Consider the following 16,963-nt stretch of genomic DNA (forward strand, 5'->3'; position numbering starts at 1 on the left):
AGTGACTGGAATAATAGATTTATACACCACCGTACAGAGGTCATTTCAAGAAAGAAGAGACACCAAACACAACATAAAGGGACTTTTTATGTCTGGAGATACTAGAATTTCAGGTTTTATTGCTGCAAGTTCTATTAAAAGACTTTGTGGAACCTAGGAGGAAATCAAAATTATCTTTCAAAAGGCGATAAGTTATATAAATATGTGCACAAACAGAAATGTGTCTCTGAAGGTATTAGTTCTGCATAATTTCCGATGAGTAGTTACTAGGCCTCAAAGGAAACAGTGCATCTTGAAATGCTCTGAAGGCTTACATTGGCCAAAATAAGGCAGGACTTTAGCAAAATTAGAAGTAACTTTGTAGCCAACGATGTGCTATATGTCCTGGTTCCCTTTAATAGCATTAGGCGTTCAAACCATAAAGACTAATCTGGAGAGTAGAAGTTCCTGCTCTCTGCTTTGATCTCCTTCCTCTTGGCTGTTTAAAGCTGACAGTTTGGCTGAATGGCATTCACTGCTTTCATTTGTAAGACATGAGTTTCCTAGTGTTCCAGAGCTAGCAGCTACACCTGTACTGCAGGAATTTACATTGCATTGCTCCAGGATGGCATTGATTTGGGACGGGTGAAATACAAACACAAACTAATTAAAAACTGCATAATGCAGCCCTACAGGAACAAGACAGAAAAAAACCAAACAAATACAACTGCAGCTGGCATGGCAATTGTGCCTCTGCCCCCAAGCAACAGTCTGGTGACATAAAATTATAAACCTTAAAAAACTCACATAATTGCTGTTGATCATTTTGGAGACAAAATGGAAATTATTTTGTTAATTAAGTTCAGACCCATAAAATATTCATAGATAGGTAGATAGACGGACAGAGAGAGAAACAGCGAGAGAGGCAGATGATACATTCCATAGATTTTAATCCGTGTTCATATAGGCCAGTGTGCATAGCTCTAATAACTCATTTGCAAAAGTGCAAAGGAAAAGAACACCCATGAATTCACGTTGCTATCACAAATAAATGTAAATTCATCTGAGGTGAACTGATAAAGGATTAATAAAAAGTCACCACCAGAATGTGGGGGCTGAAAGTCAATTTCTCTTAGTTTACTTTTTCAAAAAGTTGTATTTTTCATTTTGAAAGCACATGCTCTCTCTCTCTGAATAAAATAATCTTTGTAAACACCTTACTAGCTGATACCTTGAGTACAATCAAACGCTGCAGCTGCTCAAGCTTGGATTCCTTCCTGTACTGCCTGTATACACTGAACATGTGTACATATTCACATTTAGGGAATTGATCAGGTATCCCTGATTCCAAGATTGTGTTTATTTAGACAAACCAAACCATTCATTTTCATAGTCAGAAGTCTAAAGACTGCTGTTACTGTGAATTAAACAGGCAAAATCAGAGCAAGATTTCCTTCCTTCCTTCCTTCCTTCCTTCCTTCCTTCCTTCCTTCCTTCCTTCCTTCCTTCCTTCCTTCCTTCCTTCCTTCCTTCCTTCCTTCCTTCCTTCCTTCCTTCCTTCCTTCCTTCCTTCCTTCCTTCCTTCCTTCCTTCCTTCCTTCCTTCCTTCCTTCCTTCCTTCCTTCCTTCCTTCCTTCCTTCCTTCCTTCCTTCCTTCCTTCCTTCCTTCCTTCCTTCCTTCCTTCCTTCCTTCCCCCTTTACCCTCCTTACAACAGAAATGTTCCTCTCGTTGGGCGTGAAGGGGAGGAGAGGGGAGTCTGGCGCTCCAGAGCTACATCACCTCTCCGCCTATAATTGTTTGTCACATGCCCTGTTGTCACAAAGTGGGGTTGTTTCCCAGACCCTGCTGGAAAAAAGGTGCAAAGTAATAATGAGTGTTTAACAAGGCTCATAAATCAGGGCTGATGAGAAGCGCTCGGGACAAGTCACACGGCGGCGACAGGGCCTGGCAGCGGGCGGCCAGTGAAAGGAAACCCCTGCCGCGCTCCTGCCGAGCCACCCCCGCACTGCCGGCACCCCCAAAAAAGTAAACGTCCTCAAATGAAACACAGTCCCATGCTAAATCAGATGTAATACACTTAATGAAAACTCAGTCAACTGATCCAAATAGTCGGCAGTCACTGCATAATTAGAATCTAGGAGAGATATATTAAATTAATGGATTCTGTCCTGCACAGATGTATCATTAAAATATATAGGATTGATACTTAACATGGTAGAGTTATTTTAAACTTACACATTAATAAAAATACAGCTAAAAAAATAAATAAGGAAAAAAAAAAAAAGACTGTGGAACTACCTGCTGAGAACAGTCAGGAAATTAGCAACATACGGATAATTTTTTTTTTTTTTTTGGTACACCTCCTTTTCTCCCCCTCACATTCTTTCCACGGGAAAGAAAATTGCAACAGACTATTAACTGAAGAAATCATCTTAAATTTCTTTGTCTATTACCGGTGAGAGCTGAAAATGAAAAGAGGATTTGCAAAAGAAATCGTTACCAGGATGTTTCAGAGCAGTTACAGAATTAAATGAAAACTTTTCTCCCCAAGCCATAAACAAGGCGCTTTACAGACTAAACCTCCCTTTCTTTTGGTAGATCTGATTATCAACGCCGCATAAACCCCGAGTTTAACCAACGGGGCCATATGCTCGTGTGTCTGCCCGCACAGACGGCGCCCAAACGCATGTATCACTGTGGAAATTACACGGGTGAACCGTAGACTAGTAAGTATCTGAACTGCACTCTCAGATTGTGCTCTGCTTAGTATCCTATTCTCCCCGTAGTTAGGTGTCTCCTTTCAACATCTCTGTCATCTCCATTTGAAGATATTTTCAGCGGTTTATCACTGCCATCTCCAGCCCTGCGCATTTGCAGCAGGTTATCACAATTGCCAGTCCCCCCTGGCTGATGGGTTGCGCTGATTACCATCACTGCCCTCAGATATTTGGTGCGGATTCCCAGCACTGCAATATCCACTCTTAGGACATCTGGAGCAGATCAAAATCACTGACTTCATTTTTCAGTAGAGTCGGTGTAAAAGCTTCACACAGCCTCTTCGCAAACGTACCCTGTAGTCAATTCCCGCAGAACCAGCCTTCAGTTAAAATTCGGCCAAGCAGCGACCCCTATGTCTGGATTTGCATTTCTTATCGGACCCCTATCTAAACTGATTTGTTAATAATAAAGAGAAAATCTCTTGGCACTGGATGCATCGCCTTAAGAAACTGGAAGGATCACACTGTCTTAGCAAACTCCTTCTCAAGAAAGGCTCCTTAAGAAGTTTATCTGCCCAATGATCTTTGAATTAGATGAGCGTGGCCATTTAGGTCGATTTACTTTAAACAGTATACAATTTATTTTAAGCGATTACCTTAGGTATAATCACATTATGCCCAGCGCTGTTAGGTATTTCTCTCCCGCCTGATTTCTGATGTGCATCCGCTCTCCGACGGGAAGGTGACTGCTTTTCACTCTCAGCCCAAATCCTTTTTTGCTACGTGACTGTTTATCGTCTTTTAAAACGCTGTTCGGCTAATGAGTTGGCACCGCACTCCGTTTTGTTAGGTCTTGCAGAAAGTTAAGGAGGCGTTCAAGCAACTACAACACAGTTCTCAGGGGGTGAAATGAGAAAAAAGAAAAAAAAAAAAAAGAAGAAGAAAAAAAAAAGAAAAAAAGAAAGAGTTGGGTTTTTTTCCGAATTATGATTAAAACTTTTTTTTTAAAAAAATCTGTATTTTACTCCACCTATTAACGATTTGAAGCTAATTTATGAGTAGGAGGTGTTGATCACAGCGACCTTTTGGACTGTTTAGGTCCAGGGCTTAGGGAAAGATTTTCCTAGCGTTTCGGGCAGCTGCTGCTGATGTTTGTAATTTTCCGTACAGTTTCGTTCTTTTCGCACTTTTGTTATTAAGCTCCTGCTATAGGTCTTGTATGGGAGGAAATAAACCCAGAATCTCCCAGACCTTCACTAAACTGATTTTCAAGCTAAGTAGCTTAGTGTAGCAGCTCTGGTCCCAGCTTACTTGCACAAGGGGGAAAAAATTAAAAAGGGCTTTGAAAGGTTGCCTACTAAAGTGACTTAATAAACCGTCATAAGGAAAAAAAATGGGCAATGTCCTGTGCAGGAGCAGGAATCTCGTGGGGATTGGCATTTTCTGATCAGAATTGTGCATAATTAATGGCGTTCGCAGGACCCTGCTCATCCTTGTGCAAAGAACTTTGCAGATGACGAACAAAGCTTTCATACGAGTCTTCTAACTTTCCCCCCTCCTTGGCGCTTTTTTTTTCCTTCCTATTTTCTTTTCCTTCCAATTTGCGTTTGTTGCTGTTTTGTTGGGGCTTTTTTTCTTGTCTCCCTTCTTTTTTTTTTTTCTTTCCGAAATCACAGTTACAGGTAACCTGCACTTTGTATTTATTTTGTCTATTTTTACTGAAGGTGAAGAGTAGCAAAATTCGCACCAAAAAGATGCAGAGCTGATAGAAAAGCAAAGGAGATTTTTTTTTTCTTTTTCTTTCCCTTTTTTTTCCTTCCCTTAACCGATCCGAGAAGGATGAGAGCGAGTGGGGGAGGGGATGACTCACATTTCTTAAGCCTCGAAGTGGAAACCTTTTCTGGATACACATTCCACACAGATCTAAAGAGCTAAGAAGATTTCGGCAGCGTCGGTGCCTTATCCCACCTTTATTTACCTGAAGCCCTTGTAATGTGACACTTCCATTCGCAAAATAAGGCTGCAAATTTCAAGTCCCTCTCAGCTCTGTTACGGCGGTGCATTTTTGTCTGAGGGTCGCTCTCCTGCTTTGAGGGTGAGATTTTGGAGCGGTGCGGGGGAGGTACTGCTCTCCCTGTTAGGAAGGGGAAAGTTCCCTATTTCCAACTGATGGGGAAGGAATTTTAATCAACACCGTGAGACGGAGCGGTTCCCTGGAGCACGGGGAGGAAAGGGCCGGCCGAGGTTGGAGACACCCCGTGGGGGCGTTGGCAGGAGGGGAGGCATTTCCCTCCGCTCCCGCGCGGCCGGTTCCCGGCGGGATCCGGGCTGCCGGCCTCAGCCCTGCGCCGCAAGCTGGGAGAGGGGGCGCGAAGCCCCGCAGAGCGGCCCGAACCTTAGGGCTGGCTCTCGCTCCGGGCTCGGGAAAAGGAGAGAGACACCCGTGGTTCCCTCACTCCTCCTTCTTCTTCTTCCCTTCCCCCTCTCCCCTGCCAGACACTTGCATCCCGAAAAGCCGCGGGCCTTTGCGTCTGCGGCCGCTCCGCGCCGCGCTGTCCCTTAAGGAAGAGCTCGGCGGTCCCTTCAGCACAAAGACGGAGCTCCTGGGCTGCGGGGACCGCGGCGGCGAGGGCTGGGCCGGGGACGGCCGCTCCGCGGGGCCTCTCCGCCGGGGCCGGCCGAAGGGACGGCAGCGCCCGGCCCGGCCCTGCGGACTCTCCGCAGCCGGCGGAGCGGGAGCGCGCTGAACTCGTGGGGCAGAGCGGCCCCCGGCAGTCCCACCGGGGCTGGGAAGGTCGGGGCAAGAAACGCCCAGCCCTCGGCCCGCCGCCCCCGCGTTCCTCGTTTTCCACAGCGGGGGAGCTGGGAGGGCCCCGGCAGCGGTAGGAAAGGGAAAGTTTGCGGTGCCGCCTGGGCAGTGCGATGCTCTCTCGGTCCCAACGCGGTTCGGGCGAGCCCAGCCACGTCGAGGAACTGGACAACACCGCAGGCAGGGCACAGCGGTGACAGCCCGCCTCCCTTAAGGCGGCCCGGTCCCTCGCAGAGGAGTCCTTTGTCTCCCGCTGCACCTTCCACCCCTCTCCAAGGGGAGAAAGAGAAGGAGAGAGGAAAAAAATCCCTTCCTCTAATCGTTGTTGTTAATGATCATAATGGCAAAAGCTCGTTTTGGTCCTTTCGTGTGTGCCACCCCTTGTGTGTCCGCGCCTCGTCCCTCTCCCTGTGTTTACCCCTCGATGTGTTTCCTTCGGTCCCCACTGAAACGGGAGGATGGAAGTTTGACAACCAACAAGACACTCGGTTTCCCCCTAACCCCCACCCTCGCTCGGGGGCAAGGGCTTGGGTTCCTCTGTGCCCCTCGGCATACATGTCGAGGTTGTTGATTCGTGGGATTATTTATTTCCAGTATTCCGAGAACTGTCGCAATGCCTATGATAATTGTCCCTGAGTGTCAATCCGTCGGCAGGGCATGAGGAGGAGAAAGGGCGGCGGGGAGGATCGAATCGCTGCGGGTCTTTTTCTTTTTTTTTCTCCCCTCCATTTTTCTTTTTCTTATTTTTTTTCCTTTCCTTTTACTAAAGATTCTTCTGGGAAGTGCTGCTAGGAGCCTTTTGACTTTCAGCAAAGTTGCGCATATGTGTTTGTGTATGAGTGGCGTTTGTGGGTTGCTGTAGAGAGATCGCATTTATTTATTTATTTGCCTTTTTTTTTTTTTTTTTGGTAGTGGTAAATTGTTACAAGTTGCCTGGCTGCAAAGCCCCCTTTTCCTCTCACGGCCACTCTCGTTTGTTCCTGAGTCCAACGACGACAAGGGGGACTCAATGTTAAAGGTGGAAAAAAAACCCCAGCAACACAGTTGTTTTTGTTAAAAGGGGACACACTAAGGCTGCGAAACAGCAAAACCCCAATGTTGGACAGCTGTAAAATCGTGTAGACAGGTTGTCATACAGCAGTGGGGGCTTTTCTGAAAGGAGCCCATTGCTAAACATTAAATGCAGCCGGAGCGGAGCGGAGCGGAGCGGAGCAGAGCAGCTGCGCGGACACACGCGCACACACGCACACGCAGCCCCGAGCCGCGCGGCCCGGCCCGGGCTGCGCACCACGTGCTGCGCCGAGGGGGGCGCGGGGCGGGCGGGGGGCGCGGGGCGGCGCTTCCAGCTCAAGTGGGTGCCAATCAAAACATCAACTTCAAATTGTATCTGAAAGATCAGCCTAGGACCTAAGGGCAGACACATCAGTTGGAGCTCAATTGTTGATCAGATCACATCTAAGGGATTTAGGAGCACAGAAGAGCCGAGATTTGAGGAAAGACACCCCACTGAATCCTGCCACACTCCTCCTCCTCCTCCTCCATACCTAGGGTGCAATATATATCTGACAGAAAGAAATCAGAACGAAAAAAGAAAATTATCGGCTCGATTTCTTTTCTCTCGCCCTGCCTGACTCCAGTAAAGAGCGGGGGGGAGGAAAAAAGAAAGAGAGAGAGAGAGATCCAGAGAAGCCCGGGTTTGTTCCGCTCCCCTCCCCGGCTCTTCAGCAGGCTCCCTCCTCCCCCTTTCTTTTTTTTTTTCTTTTTTTTTTTTTTTATAATTCCTTCCCCCCTCCTTCCCCCCTCCTCTTTTTTTTTTTTTTTTTTTTTTTTTATATCTCTGCCGCTTCTGCTGCTGCCGCCAGTGCTGCCGCCGCCGCCTCTGTGCCCGCGCCCCGGAGATGTCCTTCCCCCAGCTGGGCTACCCGCAGTATCTCAGCGCCAGCCAGGCGGTGTACGGGAGCGACCGGCCCGGGGTGCTGGCCGCCGCCGCCGCAGCCGCCGCCGCCGCCGCTGCCGCCTCGGGCCGGCCCGCGGGCGCCGAGCTGGGCAGCGGCTCGGCCGCTGTCACCTCGGTGCTGGGCATGTACGCCAGCCCCTACAGCGCCCCCAACTACAGCGCCTTCCTGCCCTACACCGCCGACCTCGGCCTCTTCTCCCAAATGGTGAGTGAGCACCGCGCTGGCCCCCGCGCCTGCCCGGGCCCGCCGAGCGCGGCCGCGGAGACCGGGGGAGCCGGGGGAGCCGGGGCGGGCGGAGGCTGCGGAGCCCAGCGCGGGGGCGGCGGGGCGGCTGCGGTGGCGGCTCACACCCGGCACGGGGTCCGCCGTGGAGAGGGAAGCGTGGATGTCGGCGGGTCTGCAGGGGAGACAGGGGCTGGGGGTCGCGGGCTCCGTCTGCACGGGAAGCCCCCAGTCCTCTTCGTTGTTCCAGCCGGGCAAAACTCCTCCGAGTTTCTCCTGGCGGTGGAACCCCTAAGCAAGGGCTCCTGCCTCCGTATTGTCGGCTTTCCCTAGCAACTCGGCTATTTTTTGTTTTTCTTTTCTTTCTTTGTTGTTATTGGTGTTGTTGTTGACGGGTGATATTGTCGGTCCTGCTGTTTCACTGGGCTTTCCAGCGCGCTCCTCTTTTCGCTTGGTACTTTTCTTTGCCGCTGAGCAATAAACAGGTTCCGTCCGAAAGGCCAAAGCGTCGGTACTTGGGGCTCCCGTTTATTTCAAGGCATTTTCCTTAAACCTTGAAAATGTCCCGTTCCGTTCCTCGAAACTTTTCATACTCTGATTATGGAGGTATCATAGATGGGGTTTGCATGAAGCAAAAGAGGGCATCTACATCCCATTATAGGCATCGAGGCAGGAACGCATATCGGCGTTAATTCTAAGATAAATTGTCGCCACCCACACTGTCCTCGGGATTAATTCGACATTTTCTTAAAAACGTAATGGTTAGAAAGTGAAACAATTTTTTTTAAACTAACTGTTTTTATATCCGGTGTCGTTGAAACGTTTTCGTTGCTGGTATCACCAAAATTGTCGGCGGCGCTACGCATAGGTTCCACTTAATTTTCTAAATGTCCCCCTTTTCTCTCCCTCTGACACAGAAAAGTGTGAATATTTATAACTGAATGCACGCAATGCATAACTTGTTAGGGTTTTTAATAAATATATGTAAGCAAATAGGAAAATACGCTGTTGAACAAGAGACAGCATCTGGAAAAAGATAATTTTTCCACTGCAAACATTTCCTACAAAGTCACTTTAAACAGCATGCATTTCCTACTCTTTTTTTAACCTTGATTTTGGAAATGCAGTAAAAGTTGAGACAGAAGCAATGACTGATTCACAAGTGGCTTCTTCAAAAGAATTCCCAACAGAGTTTACACAAAAAATATCATTTCAGCAACAATAACAAAAGACAGCAGAATAAAGGGAGTGCAGAAAGCCTACTCTGTAACACATTACAAAAATTACATCGGGCTACTCTTTGTGTATAAACGGTGTCTCTGAAATTAAAATACATGATCCTTCTTAACTGTTTGACAAAGTTAAATTAGTTTCTTCACAAACATTATTGAAGAGGTCGATTTCTAAGGCTGACATAAATTATGACATATTAGTATGAAGAATGTATTTCTGGACTAGGCAAGAAACAAAAACAAAACAAGAAAAATGCGAGATTGTAATAGAAGAAATAAAGAACGAAAACTGTTTGAAATGTTAGCTATTTTGGAACAGTTCCCGTTCCTACTCGCAAAGTATCCTGGTATTTTATTACAGTGATTAACCATGACGGTGATATTTTGAAATAAATTCTAAATTTCTGAACAGTTGTAAATTAAGAACTAAAATATTAAGTTAATATCTGGGCAATTTGCGGTAATAATGAGGCCTAATGAGGTTGCTAGAAAGATAAAATGTTATTTACCAAAACACCTGATGGGATAATTTGACTTGCTGTGTTTTACTACTGATGATAAAAAGAATATTGATTGCAAATAAATCACCGTCTCTAAACGCTTGTAAACAACTTGTGTTTGCTCTGGACGGATCAAAGTAAAACTTATGAGATAAAGTGTCTACATATCCATATTCTACAATGCGTGGATCAGTTTTCATTCCAGAGTTTAAAGGCTCTTCTAACAGTTAGAAGTTAATGTTTTACTCCAGAATCTTGGTGTATGATTTGGGGAGAGGGGATGGTGGTGTTGGCATTTGTGTGGAAAGTCTTTCACATTATAAGTCTCTTCGTACTGAAGTTGTGCATGACCCCAGCCTCATCTCATTAGGAGCAAAAATAAAGAATGCTCTGCATGCATTTCTAACACCCTCCTGGATACTTTGCAGATAAATGCGGCGCTGTGCGTGGGCATTAGTTTGTAACTGCGGTGCAGTACCTGTTCTATGTGCCTGATAATTTCAAGGGCACAGTAAATTGTCTCGCGGAGGTGAAGGCGAAGTTGCTGCGTTTCCATCGTTTGGTTTGGTTTGGTTTGGTTTGCGGAGAAAATACTCCTACTGTCTGTCAGAGCCCCGCTTAGCACCTCTCTTTCCTTTCCCTGCAAGAAGGGGGAATCATTTGGGAACACCTAAATGTGAAGAGCCTGCAACGGGCAGGGCCGAATTTGGCTGTGAAGATCCTTTGCACCGCTGAAAGGCGTATTCCGGCTCCCGGAGTAGCCTATTCAGGTCTGTTAGAGACGCTAACGAGATAATTGATGTGCTTTTTCCTCTCCGCTTGTCTGAATGTGTTGCAGGGCTCCCAGTACGAGCTGAAAGATAATCCCGGTGTCCACCCTGCTACCTTTGCTGCCCACACTGCCCCCGCCTATTATCCCTACGGACAATTCCAATACGGGGACCCGGGGCGGCCCAAAAATGCCACCCGGGAGAGCACCAGCACCCTCAAGGCCTGGCTCAACGAGCACCGCAAGAACCCCTACCCCACCAAGGGCGAGAAGATCATGCTGGCCATCATCACCAAGATGACCCTCACCCAGGTCTCCACCTGGTTCGCCAACGCCCGCCGGCGGCTCAAGAAGGAGAACAAGGTGACCTGGGGCTCCAGGAGTAAGGACCAAGAAGATGCGAACCTCTTTGGGAGTGACAATGAGGGGGACCCTGAGAAGAATGAAGATGATGAGGAAATTGACCTGGAGAGCATAGATATAGATAAAATCGATGAGAATGATGGGGAGCAGAGCAATGAGGAGGAGGAGGAGAAACCTGAGCTCCTGAGACAAAGCAGTGAAGAGGAGCACTTGGAAAAGGAGAAGGATTTGGGACTGTCAGGGTCTGAAGGGCTGAAACCCAAAGATGCACTGGCTATAGTGAAGGAGGCCTCTGACAATAGCACGAGAATCATCAGTCCTGGGGGACAAAACAATTTACAGATGCCATCTCACAGCAAACCCAAGATTTGGTCTTTGGCAGAGACGGCAACCAGTCCTGATGGTGCCCTGAAATCTTCTCCTCCTCCGCCCCCTCCTCCCCAGGTTAACCATACTTCTCCTCAGATTCAGCATCCTGCTTTTCTCCCTAGCCATGGACTCTACACATGCCAGATTGGCAAATTTCACAACTGGACAAATGGGGCTTTCCTCACTCAGAGTTCCCTTCTAAATGTGAGGTCCTTTTTGGGAGTAAATCACCACCATGCTGCTCATCACAATCACCACCTCCAGGCCCAGCAACAATCTTCTGTTTTAACAGCAACCCTGGGAGCCCTAAACAGCGACAAACCTTCAGAGAGGACCAGTCCCAAACACATAGGTAATTAATGTACCAGGCTTTCACCTCTCCCTCCACCCCCAACACGTGCACGTGAACTTCTCCTTGAGGAATGGTGTCACACTGGTGTAACTGATTGCTTTTAATGGAGCTACAGTTTACTCTAGCGTTGATTTCCGGCCCCCCACCCAGCGTGTTGGTCACATACATTAAGCACATTTCACGTGGCCTATTACATTCTCACCCTATATGCCCATCAAATAAGATGAAAATTCAGGAAGAGCGCAGTGAAATGCATAGGTTTGAGCTTTCCTTCCCTCTTTCACGACCCTCATCTCCCAATAACTTCTATAACAGTAAGAAATGTGTCAAGAAAAGCTTGCAGACTATTAAACACTGAAAGTAGGGTATAGCGCTGTACACACATACACATGTAGCTGCTCATGTCTGAACAGGAGGGTGAGGGGGAAGCGTGTTCTCTGCAGTGTCCCGAATCTTACTCTTGTTATTCTAAAATGGTTCTCCTGTTTTTGTTTGGCTTTTTTTTTTCCTTTTACTTTCTTTTTGTTTTGTTTTGTTTCTTTTTTTTTGTCTCCTTCTAGAAAGAGAAAATGTACCAAGAACTGACTCCCCACCCCAGCCGCTAAAATCGCCCTTCCAGCCTGTCCGTGACAAGTGAGTTTGTTTGTTTGTTTTCACTGTAGGAATGTTACTTATGTGAAACAGAGTGCTTGAATAATAAAGACTAATTATAACACCTAATCATCGCCATACTAATACATACCGACAATGAGAACAGCACAGGAGTTGCTCTAATCTTTCCAAACTTAGACTAAATTGCAATGGTACATAGTCAGACTGTAACTTTTCTAAAACTTAACAGATGTCAAAGATCCTTTGTTAATTACACCAGAGACAATGATTTTGTGCGATTATCTATTACTAAGATGCTATAGCAGTAGACATGCAATTAAAAAAAAAAGATACTTTTTTCCTGAAAGATTGTTACGTCTTTCTTTTTTTTTTTTTTTTCTTCCTCCCTTCCCCCCCTGCAGCTCTTTGGCTCAGCAAGAGGGAACACCGAGAATTTTAACAGCTCTCCCTTCTGCTTGATTAAATGATTTGGTGAAAAAATATTACAGAGACTGGTATTAAGGACAGAGAGAGTGAAAAAAAAGGAAACGGTATAAACGACTCCCATCAATCTCTTTTTGCAATAAGGTGGTGCAAATCCATAAAAGCATTACACAAATCTGTAGATGGATCCCCTTCCTCATTGTACCATTTCAGATCGTGTTATTCTAACCATTCTTGGATTATTTGTTTGGTAAATGTTTCCCATGTGTTTGTGGTTTTCTTTTTTCTGTATATAGAGTGATTTCAGATTGTAAATAACACGTCAGCAAAACTTGTCTAAATCATATATTTTTGTCTAATAAACTAAATGAAATTATGAGCTCTCTTCAGGTATGTATTCTGTTGCTACAGATCTTATACATATATTACAAATCAAACATTTATAATTAGTTTTCTAAAAAAGTCAAGTCTCCTCCTTTGGGTAACTGAAACTTCAAGTAGCAAATCCAAGCTATTTTGCCAAAAACAAGCTGCGAGCTTCCTTTTTTATACAGGCAAATTTACGAAGTTGAGTGAAGCTGGCTCCTGCCTTAGTAATATTAAAGTTATTTTTTCATTTGTGGTGATTCAGATATGTTCTGTAGTATCCATTTTCCAGACATGAATGGACCTGACTTCCACTTATGCTACAAAACAGTTTCTTAAAACTGAAAGGGACAAGTTTTCTCACAGTTCCCTAGTGTATAACTTTGCTGTCCAAATTGGTTGCTAAGCTGGATAAAGAGCTTTAGTGCTTTGGTATATATTCTCACACAAGATGAAAAAAAAATCATAGTTTAGGGAAAAGAATTATTTGTAGTGATATGCGCTTTGAATAAACACAGAGGAAATGAAACAGTGAAAGATATTTTCCTGTGAGATTAAATACAATCTTGGTAGAAAAAAAAAAAGGCAGCTCTTGCTCATCTTAGAAATCTTAGAAGAAAGTTTCGTGATTCCGATCTGCTGGATGAAAATAGACTGAGAGACAGGATCTATCGTTTTATAAAGGCATAATCTTACAAAGACAGTCCGTTGAAATGTGTAATATTTTGAGTGTTTATTTCTCTTTTTTTGCCTCCTAAATGAGAACACTAAATGAGCATTGAGGTGCTAATAAGATACCAGATGGTTGTTGATGGTGGAAAATGGAAAGAAGCAGCTGGGAAAGTCATTAAGAAATAATGCGGTGACGCCCTATCCAAACTAAACCAACCTCAAACCAGGAGACTTGTCGGAAACAAGATGAGATTTTCAAATAAAATATTAATAAAATTCTTGTCAGAGATCAGAATATTGATCTTGATTTAGCTGCAAAACCATGTCAATCAAAGAGCAGCCTCTGCAAAGTATGGCTTAGAGATCTGCTGGCAAAGCGGTGGAGGCGGTGGGCTCCTACATTTTACGTTTTTCTGATGGAGCAGAGAAACAGGTCAGGCAAAATAGATTTTGTGTGGAATATAGGAAGGAGAGCCTCTGGAAAGAGACTCATTTTGACATCCTGCAGTTCCTAGCACACCATAAATTAGTTTGTATTTTGGCTTTTAGTTGTTTCGGTGCTTTTTTTTTTTTCTTTTCCTTTTCTCAAATGACAGTCTCATGTTGGTAATTGTTCCAACAAAAGAGAACATTGCACTTTGTACCAAACTAGAGTAATTTAGCCTTCAGGGAAAGGAAAGACGTACTTGAAAATAATAATAATAATTAAAAAAAAAAAAAGAGAGAGAGAAAATGTCTTCAAGAGTGTAGAGCTTAATGGTGCGTCAGGTCAGTGCTGGTGTAAACCCGATGCAATTGCTGTCTCTTTCATATCCACCCAGATGAAATCGCCTCAGTCCCGCACCGGCTGCCCCGGTTCCCAAATTCCTCTCGGGAAATGCGGCCGCCCTCGAGCAGCGCGGCCGTCGGGGCTGCCGCTGCTCCTGGCTGTCAGGGACCGGCTCCGCTCCTCCGGGCTGGGGACGGCACCCTCAGGGCGCGCCGGGACGCTCTGCGAGGCGGGGCGAGCGCGGCGCTGCCGAACTGCCCCGGGGGAGCGGAGCGGGGATTCCTGAGGGGCACGGGAGCCCAGCAGGGAGCGGAGCGGGGATTCCTGAGGGGCACGGGAGCCCAGCAGGGGCCGGAGCTGTGCGGAGCGGAGCAGCGTGAGCCTGGGCGCGTCCGGCCCGGCCGCCTCACAGCGGGCACCCGCTCCCCGAGCGCCGGGGGCCGAGCGGTTCCGAACGGTCCCGAGCGGTTCCGAACGGTCCCGAGCGGTTCCGAGCCGTCCCGAGCAGCTCCGAGCGGAGCCGCGGGCCGCGCTTTGGGCAGGCTCGCAGCGCCCTCTGTGGGCGGCGGGCGGCGCCGTCCCCGCGGCTCGGCTCGGCTGGGGCGGAGAGCCGGAGGCTGCCCGCCTTTCACTGGGCCAGAGAGGCAGCTGCGTCCTCCGGAGTGCGCTTACAGCTCTGATTATCCTCCGGAGAGTGATAATTCCCAGTAGTTATCTGGTTGGCAGTTTTCCTCCTTTGGATGCCTCAGCATCTCTAGAGCTGACTCTGTTGCAGAACTGGATTTTTTTTTTTTTCTTCCTCATCTGCTTATTTGAATTTCCCACCTTTTTCCCCCCCAGTAACTCTAACAATTGTGGGGCTTCCCTCCCATCCAGCTGGGAGGAGAGGGGGACGATGAATGAAGCCCCGCGGGGTGAGCACCGTTCCGTCTTTCCCCGCGGCGCCCGGAGCGTTTGCCGGGGCGGGCTGAAGCACCGGGCTCCGCTCTCCCCTGCGGCTGGCCAAGGCGGGGCCGGCCTGGGCGCCGCATGCCGGGGGCTGGGGGAGCGCGCTCAGGGCTGCGGGCTGCCTGCTCGGACGGAGCGTGCTTGCGCCGAAGTTTTCGGACACGAGCTCAAGTGGCTTCCCCTTAGAAAAGGGAAACCCGAGAATTCCGGAGGGCAGCTGAGAAACGCCGTGTTAAATCAGAAAAGCTGCGGCGTGGCTGCGTGCCTCAGTGCCCAGCACGCCCCGAAGGCCGCTGCCTCAGCCTGTTCGGCACCTGGGGGAGCAGGGCGATCGCCTTCCCCTCCCCGGAAAGCCGCAGTGAGGTGGCCATTTCTCCCGCAGGAAGTTTCAGAGTGAGACAGGACGTGTACGGGTGGTCACTGCGCTGCCGCCCGGAGCCCTCGGAGGCTGCCCGGGTGCGGTGCGGGGCCCGGGCCGGGCCCGGCCGGACGCCCCCACAGCCGCCCCGCCCGCTGCCCCGGCGCCGCCGGGAGCCCCGCGCCCGTGTCGGGAAGGAGCGGGAGCTTCACAGTCCCGAGGTTTCGCCTGTCACGTGAACCGTGCTAGGAATGATCGTTTACGTCACCCTGGCAGGAAAATAATTTGTAGTTTTTCTGTCATGTTTTCATTGACATCCACGCCAGCAGATATATACCAGAAAATACCAGTGTGCAGGGAGAATAATAAAGAAGCTTAAGCTAAACGATTTGCCGTAATTAGGAATGCTTCGAGCTGATAAGAATAAATTGGAAAGTATTAGCTTCCTACCTTTTTTTTTTTTTTTTTTTAATGATGATGCTACCCTAACCTGATAAATAAAGTCAATAGGAAAATTTACATTGAATCGAATGGGAACTACAAGGAGTAATATACTTCTTTTAGCACGACAACCGAGTGCCAAGATACATTTTCGTGCTGCTTAAAAGGCTGCCAGAAAACACCTTTTTTTAATATACGTTTGCATAATCCTCCATCCCCTCCCAGTAAAAAAAGTCTTGTTTTTTGTTATTATTTACTTATCAGTAGCAGAAGAATGGCAGAAATCTGTGAAGAAAGAACACTGAAAAGTTGATATAATCTGGAGTTCAGCAAACTCAGAAATTCGCAGTTGCCAGAACAGATTAAAAGAAAACGGCAGCTTTACGGGGATTTGGCTTTGTCACAGAGACGTAGTTATGAAACACGCTGATTGGTATGCATGCCTCATTTTTTATTCTTTTTTTGTTGTTGTTTCATTCTGAAAAAAGGTCTATTTTTAACAAGATTAAAAAAAAAACCACCAAAAAAAAAAAAAAAAGAACCAAAAAAAGCCCAGCGAAAGGGAAGAAGAAAATTAGTAGGGTGTGTGTACTCAAACTAGCTGTGATTGTTATCGTTCCCGGCTCCTGTCATCCCTTCTTGCTGCTTTGGTTGAGTTTTTGATGCGCTCTCTGAAGCCGGAGCGGCCCCGAAGCCGCCGCCGACAGCCGCGGCCGGCGGAGCTGGGGCGGGGGCGCGGTGCGGGCTGAGGCTGCCCCCGCCCCCGCAGCCCCGCACCAGCCCCGGGTTCGCGGGGCTCCATCCATCTCCGGCTAACTTTCATGGTATGCCCATGTTTTCCCCAGCCCGTTTTCTTTTTTTCTTTTTCTTTTTTTTTTAACTTTTTTTTTTTTTCCATGGGCGCCGATCAATTATTCACAAGCACATTTATCTCCCCTGCAATATGGAGAATTCATATTCATATCTCTGTTTTAGTGGCCTGACACAGATTAATGTAATATACGCCGCGGCTCCGAGCGCCAGCCCCGCTCTATGAATCATGCACTATAAAGTTTCAATCGTCCTTGTAGATGAGACTGTTACAAAGAGCGCGGAGCGGCGG

The 16,963-nt window shown here is 47.3% G+C and overlaps 1 protein-coding gene across 1 annotated transcript; it reads left to right on the forward strand.

Moving 5' to 3' along the window:
• The first annotated feature begins 7,362 nt into the window (after positions 1–7,362).
• Positions 7,363–12,683, forward strand: IRX1 (iroquois homeobox 1). Its single transcript, XM_064430863.1, has 4 exons — positions 7,363–7,669; positions 10,258–11,272; positions 11,833–11,905; positions 12,286–12,683. Exons 1-4 carry the CDS (start codon positions 7,406–7,408, stop codon positions 12,341–12,343), a joined length of 1,410 nt encoding a protein of 469 aa, XP_064286933.1. The 5' UTR covers positions 7,363–7,405; the 3' UTR covers positions 12,344–12,683.
• The last annotated feature ends 4,280 nt before the right edge of the window (positions 12,684–16,963 follow it).

This window comes from Passer domesticus, chromosome 1 (genome assembly GCF_036417665.1).
Source record: "Passer domesticus isolate bPasDom1 chromosome 1, bPasDom1.hap1, whole genome shotgun sequence".
Classification (NCBI taxonomy): Eukaryota; Metazoa; Chordata; class Aves; order Passeriformes; family Passeridae; genus Passer; species Passer domesticus.

Excerpts from the sequence above, each read along its gene's own strand:
- IRX1 (XM_064430863.1), top strand. The coding sequence starts at position 7,406 with ATGTCCTTCCCCCAGCTGGGCTACCCGCAGTATCTCAGCGCCAGCCAG. Across the intron at positions 11,273-11,832 it reads GACCAGTCCCAAACACATAG|AAAGAGAAAATGTACCAAGA; the intron begins GTAATTAATGTA and ends GTCTCCTTCTAG. Across the intron at positions 11,906-12,285 it reads TTCCAGCCTGTCCGTGACAA|CTCTTTGGCTCAGCAAGAGG; the intron begins GTGAGTTTGTTT and ends CCCCCCCTGCAG.